We start from the raw sequence: 11,647 nt of genomic DNA, 5'->3' as shown, positions 1-11,647 counted from the left end.
CTGTGCCCAGTGAAGTAAGCAAATTGTAGAAATAACCACTCACTGAGAACTCAAAAATATTTACACATTCTATCATGCTGAGAATACAAGTTAACCATTAAAAACCTAGTCTCAGCACCTCAAGGACCCTAATAATTTTTCATTTGAATACATTTTATCTTCCATGTCTGTATCAGACACTCTCTGTTATACACGTCTGTGTGTGTGTGTGTCTGTGAGAGAGATCTTGCTTTCTTTCCTAGTGAAAATGTTTTAATTAAAGTGTGATAGCTGTATGCTAAAAATAAATATTTGTGGCAACCAACTGACAGAGGATTAAAAACAAAGGAGCCAATTCACTCTCCTAACCTCATCCTAGAAACTGTCAAATCATCATCAATATGATGAAGGTTGTGATTAACTATACTGTCATGCAGCCCTCATACAGCAATGACCTGCTCGCTACTCACTTCAGATGTAAATGAAGGTGTGAAAACAAAAAATAGAATCACTCTGCTGTAAGCAAAACTGACAAGACATTAACAAATGTTTGTGTATGTGTGTGTGGGCAGTATATGTGTATGTATAAGGAAAATGGAGGACAGAGGTCATGCTCTGAAGTTGTGGAATTCAATATTCTGTCCTTGAAGCTGTAAAATGCCCAAGTTGAAAATGAGATATTCTATCTCCAGCTTGCATTAGCTTCACTGGAACACTGTAGCAGTCTGAGGACAGAAGTATTAGCAATGACAACAAAGTCATTGACAGAAATGGCTAGCAACTGGAAGATCAGGATAATTCAAACAGACAGAGCAGAGGTGGTCTCACATTCTGCATTTGGTTTTGCCAATGTAAGAAAGACTATTGTGAGTAGCATAATCAGTAGACTAGATTGAAAAGAGTACAAATAAAATGTTGCTTCATCTAGAAGGTGTGTTTGGAGCCTTGGGCACTAAGGAGGGAGGAAGTTTAATGGGCAAGTGTTACGCCTTCTGTGATTACATGTGAAGGTGCCATGAGAGAATGAGGAAGTGTTAGCAATGATGGAGGAACAGAGAAGGGTGTCATGAAAGGAATTATCACGCAGAATTCATTGTCAGCAACCTCAGAGTTTTGCATCTTCTGTGTCACATTTGCTTGTGCTGGTCTGCAAAGAAAATAGATACTTAAACACACAAAGGGTTAGCCGGCTTGTTCTTTGATTTTCTTTCTCCAACTGTCCAGAGACTTATATGTGGTCTTGCCTAGGGGGTTCAGTTGCCACGTTTACAAGATCAGTTTAACATTTGGGAAAATTCCTTCCATAGCCAGAGTTCCATTGTCCATCGAATGGTTTCAATCAATTGTGATAGGGGACTCTCTAGTCAGAAGCACAAACAGATATTTCTGTGGCTGACAACGAGACAGAATAATGGTGTGTAGCATCCCTAGTGCCAAGGTCAACGATATCTCAGAGAGGGTACAGAAATTTCTAAAAGGGGTGAGGGACCAGCAGGAGGTCATTGTACACATTGCAACTAATGACACAGGATGAGAAAAGGGCAAGGTTCTGAGGCGAGAATACAGGAAATTGGGCAGGAAGCTAGGTTTTGAGAGTAATAATATTTGGATTACTCTCGATGCCATGAGCTTGTGAGAGTAAGAATAGGGGGATAGAGCAGATGAATGCGTGCCTGAGGAGATGGTGTAGGGGAGAAGGATTCACACTTTTGGATCATTGGAATTTCTTCTAGGGAAAAAGTGAGCAGTACAGAAAGGACAGATTGCACCTGAACTGGAAGATGGGGAGATTTGCTAGAGCTGCTTGAGAGGATTTAAACTAATAAAAGATAGGGGAGAGTGGGACCCAGGGAGATAGTGAAAAAAGAGATCAGTCAGAGACTGGATCAGACTGAGACTGGTACAGTTGGGAAAAGGTGTGAGTTAAACAGTCAGGGCAGGCAGGAACAAAGCAGAAAACGAGTTAGGACTGATTAACTAAACTGTTTTTTTTTCAATGTAAAAGGCCTGACAGGGAAGGAAGCTGAACTCAGGACATGGTTAGGAGCATTGGACTAGTGATTACATAAACATGGCTGAGGGATGGACAGGACTAACAGCTTAATTTTCTGGGGTATAGATGCTATAGGAAGGATAGAAAGAAGGGCAAAAGAGTAGGGAGTGTGACATTTTTAATTAAGAATAACATTAAGAATGTATACAGGGAGGATAGTCCTGGGAGTACATCTAGAGAAGTTATTTGGATGAAACTGAGAAATAAGAAAGGTTGATTACCTTACTGCAATTGTACTATAGACCCCCCTCCAATAGTCAGTGGGAAATTGAGAAGCAAATTTGTAAGGAGGTCTCAGTTGTCTGTCAGAACAATAGGGTGATAATCATAAGGGATTTTAACTTTCCAAACATAGTGTTAAGGGTTTGGATGGAGAGGAATTAAGTGTGTACAAGAAAATTTTCTGAATTCAGTATGGGGATGCACCTTCCGTAAAAGGAGCAAAGTTTGACCTACTCTTGGGAAATAAGGCAGGGCAGGTGACTGAGGTGTCAATGGGGGAGCACTTTGGGGCCAGTGACCATGATTCTACTAGTTTCAAAATAATGGTGGAAAAGGATCAACTGGATCTAAAAGTTGAAGTTCTAAATTGGAGGAAGGCCAATTTTGACAGTATTAGGCAAGAACTTTCAAAAGTTGACTGGGTGCAGATATTCAAAGTAAAGGGAGATGGGAAGTGGGTGGCCTTCAAAAATGAGATAATGAGAGTCCGGAGACAGTATATTCCTGTTAGTGTGAAGGGCAAGGTTAGTAGGTGTAGGGAATGCTGAATAATTAGAGAAATTGAGGGCTTGGTCAAGAAAAAGGAAACATATGTCAGGTACAGGCAGCAGAGATCAAGTGAATCCCTAGAAGAGTGTAAAAGCAGTAGGAGTATACTTAAGAAGGAAATCAGGAGGACAAATAGGAGACATGAGACAGTTTTGGCAAATAGGGTTAAGGAGAAACCAAAGGGATTCCACAAATACATAAAGGACAGAAAGGTAACTAGGGAGAGAATAGAGCCCCTTAAAGATCAGCAAGGCTGTCAATGTGTGGGACCACAGCAGATGGGGGAGATATTAAATGACTATTTTGCATCAGTGCTTACTGTGGAAAGGATATGGAAGCTAGCGAACGTGGGGAAATAAATAGTGACATCTTGAAAATGTCCATATTTCAGAGATGGTGGTGCTGGATGTCTTAAGACACATAAAGGTGGATAAATCACCAGGACCTGATCAGGTGTACCTAGAACTCTGGGAAGCTAGGGAAGTGAATCCTGGGATGCTTGCTGAGATATTTGCATCATCGATAGCCACAGATGAAGTGCCAGAAGACAGGAGGTTGGCTAATGTGATGCCACTATTTAAGAAAGGTGGTAAGGAAAAGCCAGGTAGATCAGCGAGCCTGACATCAATGCTGGGCAAGTTGTTGGAAGGTATCCTGAGGTACAGAATTCACATGTATTTGAAAAGGTAAGGACTGATTAGGGATAGTCAGCATGGCTTTGTGAGTATGAAATTGTGTCTCAATAACTTAATTGAGTTTTTTGAAGAAGTAATGACGACGATTCATGAAGCCAGAGCATTGGATGTGATCTATATGGACTTCAGTAAGCCATTTGACAAGGTTCCACATGGTAGACTAGTTACCAAGATTAAATCACATGGAATACAGGGAGGACAAACCATTTGGATACAGAACCGGCTCAAAGGTAGGAGACAGAGGATGGTGATGCAGGGTTGCTTTTCAGACTGGAGGCCTGTAACCAGTGATGTGCCACAAGGTTCGGTGCTGGATTCACTGCTTTTCATCATTTATATAAATGATTAAGATGTGAACATAGGAGGTATGGTTAGTAAGTTTGCAGATGACACCAAAATTGGTGGTGTCATGGACAGCCAAGAGGTTACCTCAGAGTACAACAGGACTTTGATCAGATGGGCCAATGGGCCGAGGAGTGGCAGTTGGAGTTTAGATAAATGTGAGGTGTTGTAGTTTGGAAAGACAAATCATGGCAGGGCTTCTATGCTTATTGGTAAAGTTCTGGGGAGTGTTGCTGAACAAAGAGACCTTGGAGTGGAATCGCAGGTAGACAGGATAGTGAAGTTTGGTATGCTTGCTTTTATTAGTCAGTAAATTGAGTATGGGAGTTGAGAGGACACGTTGCAGCTGTACAGGAGATTTGCTCAGCCACTTTTAGAATATTGTGTGCAATTCTGGTCTCCCTCCTATAGGAAGGATGTTGTGAAATTTGAAAGGGTTCAGAAAAGATTTACAAGGATGTTGCCAGGGTTGGAGGATTTAAGCTACTGGGAGAAGCTGAATAGGCTGAGGCTATTTTTCATGGAGCGTCGGATGCTGAGGGGTGACCTTATAGAAGTTTATAAAATCATGAGGGGCATGGAAAGGCTGAATAGCCAAGGTGTTTTTCCAAGGTAGTAGTGGAATCCAAAATTAGAGGGCATAGGTTTAAGGTGAGAGGGAAAAGATTTAAAAGGGGCTTAAGGGGCAAATTTTTAACACAGAGGGTAGTGTGTGTGTATGGAATGAGCTGTCAGAGAAAAGGATGGAGGCTGGTACAATTTAAAAGGCATCTGTATGGTGGATGAATAGCAAGGGTTTAGGGCCACAGGTTGCTAGCAAACAGGACCAGATTAATTTAGGATATCTGATTGGCATGGATGATTTGGACCTTCAGAAGCAGACTATTTGGCCCACTGAATTAACAGTAACCCTCTAAAGAACATTCCACCCAGACCACACTCCTAACCCTGTCTTTATCATGGCTAATCCCCAAATATATATTTAGATTGTAAGAGGGAATCAGAGGAAACCAGAAGTCAATGTCTCCTGAGGCTGGAATCAAACCTGGATCCCCAACACTGTGAGGCAGCAGTGCTAAAATGCTGCCCTCCCCATTTGAGTACCCAGATGATTGATTAGATTAGACACCCTACAGTGTGGAAACAGGACCTTCAGCCCAACCAGTCCACACCAACCCTCCGAAGATTAACCCACCCAGACCCATTACCTAACACTGCGGGCAATTTAGCATAGCCAATTCATCTTTGGATTACCCACACAGACACGGGGAGAACATGCAAACTCCACCCGAGACTGGAATCAAACCTGGGACCCTGGTACTGTGAAGCAGCAGTGCTAACCACTGAGCCACCATGCCACCCATGTAGATTGCTAGATGATTTGTTAATGGGGTAGGAGATTATCCCCATTCACACTTGTTCTAGGTAATTTTTCATTGTGAGGCTTTTCTGTTTAGTTCACTCTGTTCAATAGCTTTAAAATATAGAAGATACTATGATGGAAATGTCCAGCCATCTTTGACTTAATTTCAAGTCATTGGATTGTGACTTTAGATTCTTTACAACATTACTTAGTTTTCAGCCAGTAAATTTGTAAATTTATTGTAAAGACCAGCTTCATAATAAGGCTCCACATACCTTACTGAGTTTGTAACAGGATCACCAGGTGCCTGCTGGTTTGCTTGAAGCTTTGTGTGACCATCAATATACCATACTTTATTAATAAAGCCAGATATTGTTTGTATTGTTGATATTTATTTAGACTTGGCTATCTAAATTGGCGCTACTAGCCTTTTGTGGAAGGGTGAACGGGCGGAAAGTGGTGATCTGGTTTGGTCAGTTGGGTAAATTTCTACGTGGTACAACATAAAAGTAGTTGTGCATTCAGTCCCTGAACTGGATGCAGTAGTTCATGGAGAACTGTCTTCTGACCTTACCCCACATTTGTGGAGTAGCTACCCTCGAGCTACACGTAAAGAATTTGTCTTTGGTCCTTTGTGGCCTATGGTTCCTATCCTGTTGTGGAAAATATTCATTGACATGTTGGTGAGTTTATTTTTTTCATTGGGTGACAATGGTCCCTTTACATTGTCGCTGCATAGTTGAAAACAAAAAAAACATTAAAAATGGCCAAGAGGACAAACTGTTTTTGCTTCAGGATCCATAATGCACCACGAGTCACAATTCCCTCGACAGAGGAGGGAACTGGGCAGTAAATCCATTGTGAGTTATAAGGATGTGCTTCTGATTTCATCGTAAAAATTAATCCTTCTTGTCACTGATTTCTGAATGAGAAACTAAAAGCAGAAAAAGTTGTGAATTCACAGCACGCGCATTGAAACAAACACAACAATGTGCAAAGGTTCTGGAGGAGCAGGTTTTATTTTGCTGCTCGTTTTCTCTTCCATTTTCAGTTTTGCAACACCTGCCTTTAAGAGAAAAGAAGACGGCGTAGGGTCGTCTTGCTAATAGTCTGAACTGGGAAGAAGCAAAAGGGGATCGAGTGGAATGAACAGGGAGCATGATGGAACCCAGCACACTGTGATTCACTGTTGTCCCTGGGCTTAGCAGCAATTCCAGTGAAAGACGTCTGATGCAAGGGAGGGAGGAGGGGAGCAAGCTGGCTGCGAGTGGGGAGTGTGCGTCACTGGATCAGGAGCTTTGGGCGGTGTATGATGCTGTTTTCCAGGAGCAGAGTGGCGCATTAAACAGTCAGTGTGTGCTTTGGTGAAAACACGGAGATTCTGAGATATTTACAGTTGGAGAAAGAAAGGAAAGCGAAGGCGGTCTGTTGTTTGGTGTTCAGCTCAAGCCTTGTTGAATGAATCGAGGGGCGATGGGATGAATGTTGTGGCGGAGGCAGGGAGTGCTGTGTGTGTGCATCTTATGTGCCTTGTTCCTTTCACAAACAATCCGTTTGCCGAGGGGTTTGGATGGGTGAGGGATGGAGGCGGTGAGCAGAGCCCCGGAGATTCAGCAGCAAGTCGAAAAGAAGAAGCTGCACCGAGCGCCGTCTCCGGCCAGACCCAAAGCGATCCGGGGCTGGTCGGTGGCGAAATCCAAATGTAACCCGGGCTCCAAGCCGGCTCTGGGGATCTCCCAGTGCCGCCTCTCCCGGCACAGCCCGGCTCTCAAGGACATCAAACTGGGCAAAATGCCCGCGGCTAAAGCGGCGGCGGTGAAGAAGCCGGAGAAAGGAGGTGGCGGAGGGGTGAAAGGCAGCGCCAGCGGCAAGAGGAAGAAGATTCAGCGGCTCGCCAGCGCTGCCGCTCCGGCCCCGGGCACCGACTCCAGCTGCAGCTCTAGCAGCAGCTCCGAGCTCTCCGACTGCCCGTCCGAGCAACTCTCCGGCATCCTGTCCCCCGGGGCCAGCGAGCACCGGGACGGCTGCTCCACTCCCCCCGGCCAGGAGGACGGCGGATCCTCGGCCAGCGGCGGACAGTCGGACGGAGCGTCCGGAGCCAAGTCCCCGTCGATGGGGAGCCGGCTTCATGTCAGCAACTCGCTGGCCTTTTCCGATTTTAGCGAAGAATTCGTTGACAGCATCCAGGAGGAATTCCTGAAAGAGATCGAGGAGCTTCGGTCTGAAAACGATTATCTGAAGGTAGGCGAGGGCCGGCTTAATCATTTCGAGCAGACTGTTTTGTGGCAGATCATCTCTCTCTTTTTGTTTCTGAATGTGGATGTGCCTCAAATGGGTGGGAAGTGAACAGAATGGCCTATTGTGGGTGAACTGGATGATCTAGCCTCAGGAGCACTGTCGTGTTTGTGGACCTTCCCTGTGTGTTTTATTTTAGTTTTTAGCCCTATTCTGTGGAGGTGCACCCAGAATCTCATGATTGTCCTCCATCCTAACACTGATCAGTAGATTCATTGTGGACACAGCGGAATGAGCTGTAAATTGCTAAAGTATTACTGTAAGGTTTCTTTACAGGGCTGGGGATAGGAACACACCTTGTGTTTCAAGGGTATGAACAACAGCATTCGCCAAAGCATTCGATTTTTTTTAAATGGAGTCCAGATTTGAGTTATGCCACAGCTTGGTTATAGTATTGGATTCTTGTAGATGTTTGTTTTAATTCTGCTATGATTTCTGAGAGATGAAGAGAAAATGTGCAACTCCTATAAATATACCATCAATGGCACAGTATTTTGAGACAGTTTATTTGTTCTTGAAGGAATAAGCATTCTTGATTCTTGTAGCAACCAAGAGAAATGGGTATATATAAGTGCTGTAGGCTGAGATAAATTTCTGTTAGTTTGCCATTGATGTACATGCCATGTAAAACTTTGTTCATACTTCTTGTTGAGTCTGCTGAAATCCTGATTTATGCAATTATTTTTCTCAGTCACAACTCTTCGTTTGTTGCGCCATCTTTCATTCTCTATAAAATTGCCCATCCAAAAGTGCTGTTTGTATGCAAACTCTGTCCAAGTCCCATTCATTGTTACAGTGAAAGAGTCACAGAGTTATGCAGCATGGAAACAGACACTTCAAGCCAATTCATCCATACCCACCAGATATACTAAATTAATCTAGTCCCATTTGCCAGCATTGTCCCATATCCTCTGAACACTTCCTATTCATGTACACATCCAGATGCCTTTCAAACCTTGTAACTGTACCACTTCCTCTGGTCCCAGGTTCGATTCCAGTCTCGGGAGACTGTCTATGTGGTGTTTGCACATTCTCCCTGTGTCTGCGTGGGTTTCCTCTGGGTACTCCAGTTTCCTCCCACAGTCCAAAGATGTCCATGCTAAATTGCCCATAATGTTAAGTGCATTAGTCAGAGGGAATGGGTTAATCTTCGGAGGGTCGGTGTGGACTGGTTGGTCCGAAGGGCCTGTTTCCACACTGTAAGGAATCTAATCTAATCTAATCTAATCTAAAAAGTAGCCTAAACAATGCCTTGTACAACAACAACTACTGAAATTGAGTTTGAATCCCTCATGATAGTTCCTGTCCCCTGTAACCTCCTCCAGCATTGTAAACCCTCAGGGAATTCTTTCCTCCTCTAATTCTGGTCTCTTGTGCATTGCAGATTTACTTTATGCAATCATCACAATGTGCCATCTGTTTTACAGGCCCTAAACTCTGAATTCTTTCCCAAAGCAACTTTGCCTACTTACTCACTCTCTCTCTATTTCAAGAACTCCTTCAATTCTATCTTTTTGGTTAAGCTTTTGCCATCTGTTGTAATATCTCCTCATGTGGCTGGGTGTTACATTGTCTAATACTGCTCCTGAAGTACGTTGGAGCCTTTTACTATACTAAATGAAAGTTGACATTGCCATATTTCAAATGTTGCATAGTTTTTATTTAGTTAATAATTAAAGGGATCTAAGGAGATGGCACATTTTGTATAATAGTTGTCTTTTTTAAGAACCATTTTGTACAATTTGCAAGAAGAAATCCAATATTCTTTAAACAGCATTGCTTACTTAAAAACATTCAACATATCTTCCTTAGATCTTGATCAGATGGGCCTATGGGCTGAGGAGCAGCAGTTGGAGTTTAATTTAGATAAATGTGAGGTGCTGCATTTTGGAAAAGCAAATCAGGACAGGATTTATACACTTAATAGTAAGATCCTGGGGAGTGTTGCTGAACAAAGAGACCTTGGAGTGCAGGTTCATAGTTCCTTAAAAGTGGAATCTCGGGTAAGATAGGATAGTGAAGTGGGTGTTTTGCATGCTTTCCTTCATTGGTAAGAGTATTGAGTACAGGAGTTGGGAGGTCATGTTGTGGCTGTAGAGGACATTGTTTAGATCAGAGTGGTTCTGGAAAAGCACAGCAGGTCAGGCAGCATTCGAGGAGCAGGAAAATCGACGTTTTGGGCAAAAGCCCTTCATCAGGAATAGAGGCAGGAAGCCTCCAGGGTGGAGAGATAAATGGGGGGGTGGGGCTGGGGAGAAGGTAGCAAAGAGTACAATAGGTGAATGGGGGTGGGGATGGAGGTGATAGATCAGAGGGGAGGTGGAGTGGATAGGTGGGACAGGAGATTGGCAGGTAGGACAGGTGCTGAGCTGGAAGGTTGGAATTGGGGTAAGTAGAGGATATTGATTAGGCCACTTTTGGAATATTGTGTGCAATTCTGGTCTCCCTCCTATAGGAAGGATGTTGTGAAACTTGAAAGGGTTCAGAAAAGATTTACAAGGATGTTGGAGGGGTGAAGGGTTTGAGCCACCTGGAGAGGCTGAATACGCTGGAGCTGTTTTCCTTAAAACATCAGAGACTGAGGGATGATCTCACAGAGGTTTATAAAATCATGAGGGGCATTAATAGGATAAATAGACAAGGCCTTTTCTCTGGTTTGTGTGAGTCCCTTTTAAATCTTTCCCTTCTCATCCTAAACCTAAGGGGCAACTTTTTCATGCAGAGGGTGATGACTGTATGGAATGAACTGTCAGAGGAAGTAGTGGAGGCTGGTACAATTACAACATTTAAAATACATCTGGATGGGTATATGAGTAGGAAGGGTTTAGATGGATATGGGCCAAGTGCTGGCAATTGGGACCAAATCAGGTTAGGATATCTGGTCGGCAATAATGGGTTGGACCGAAGGGTCTGTTTCTGTGCTGTACATCTCTTTGACTCTATGACTATTATGAAATAAATCCTTCCCTGAATATATGTTCCATGCTGAAAAAGTATTCAATGGTGCACAGCCTCTTTTCTTAAGTGCATAATTTAGCTATTGTTTACCAAGATAATCTGTGTAATCTCCTTTGATTCAAAGTGTCAAAGTTGAGACTTAAATATTGAAAATAACTTTAAAATAAAAGCACTAAAGGTTGGTAACTGTATCACTTAAAATAAATAAGAAATCAGTATGAATTACTTCATGGTGCACACCTTCCAGTGAAGACAGAATCTCCATGACTTTAAATGTTAATATTAACTGCTGTTATGGAAACAAAACATCAGCATGATGGATCAACATGGGCAGTATTCAGAAACCCACAGCTGTGGCATTGAAATGGTTCTAAGTAGCATCAGTGACAATGACAGGGATGACATACAATTCCATCTTAATAAAATTCATGAATATCTTTGTATTGATATCACACAGCGAAATGTAAATTTAAGAAACGATATTGCTTGAAACAAAAGTTAATTCTGCTGAAAGAAACTGGAGGATATCCAGCATAATCAGCTTCTGTGAGTCATGTGGACAAGAACATCCTAACTTCAATCTTTTTAGTCTCTCATATGTTCAATTAGTTGATCTCAGCTGAGCCTATACAATTGCTGTCAGTTTCCCAAGGGAGAGAGATTGGTGACTTCAGGATGGTATTGGCAGAGCTTTAGTGCGATAAAGAAAAGTACAGCCTCAAAATGTGATTTATATTTACAGAACTTAGCCTCTTTGTAGCAATCAGCTTCATCAAAGCTAACAAGTTTTCTCTGTCCGATGATCCATTATTTCATCCTATATTCTTAAATATTAGCTTTAAATTTTTAATCAGGTAAATTATTTTTCATAAGAGCTGCCTTACCTCTTCAGCAGTGTGGTGAAGTATATTCATGGTAAAGTAGGACAGAAAAATATGCTGTTTCTTTGCAAGTATGCAAAAATAAGGCATCTGTTTAAATTTAAATTTAAGTTACACAGAAGCAAATTTGAGCTTGCCAGTTAAACACTTTTAATGCATTGTAAAATGTTTGTAAATCCCTTAAAGCTTACTGCATGAAATTTGAAGCATTTGCATTTTATTTCTGTATTGCACTTGAAAGTATTTTGTTCAGAAATTATCTATATTTCTGTATAGTAGAGCTAAAATTCTGATAGTTATGTGACATGAT

At 42.4% G+C, this 11,647-nt stretch overlaps 1 protein-coding gene across 4 annotated transcripts in view; it reads left to right on the top strand.

The window, feature by feature from the left end:
* The first annotated feature begins 6,109 nt into the window (after positions 1 to 6,109).
* LOC140463093 (microtubule cross-linking factor 2-like) overlaps positions 6,110 to 11,647 on the top strand; it is a 121,816-nt gene continuing 116,278 nt past the window's right edge. For 2 of the 4 annotated variants that reach the window (XM_072556806.1, XM_072556808.1), the window contains exon 1: positions 6,114 to 7,444. In XM_072556806.1, the coding sequence (XP_072412907.1) occupies positions 6,785 to 7,444 (660 nt within the window). In that variant the 5' untranslated portion in view covers positions 6,114 to 6,784. Of the gene's footprint in view, positions 7,445 to 11,647 lie in introns of all 4 variants that reach the window. The other 2 variants (XM_072556807.1, XM_072556805.1) reach the window with 2 other exon arrangements.

Source organism: Chiloscyllium punctatum, chromosome 37, assembly GCF_047496795.1.
Source record: "Chiloscyllium punctatum isolate Juve2018m chromosome 37, sChiPun1.3, whole genome shotgun sequence".
Classification (NCBI taxonomy): Eukaryota; Metazoa; Chordata; class Chondrichthyes; order Orectolobiformes; family Hemiscylliidae; genus Chiloscyllium; species Chiloscyllium punctatum.
This window is presented reverse-complemented; position numbering and strand designations above follow the sequence as displayed.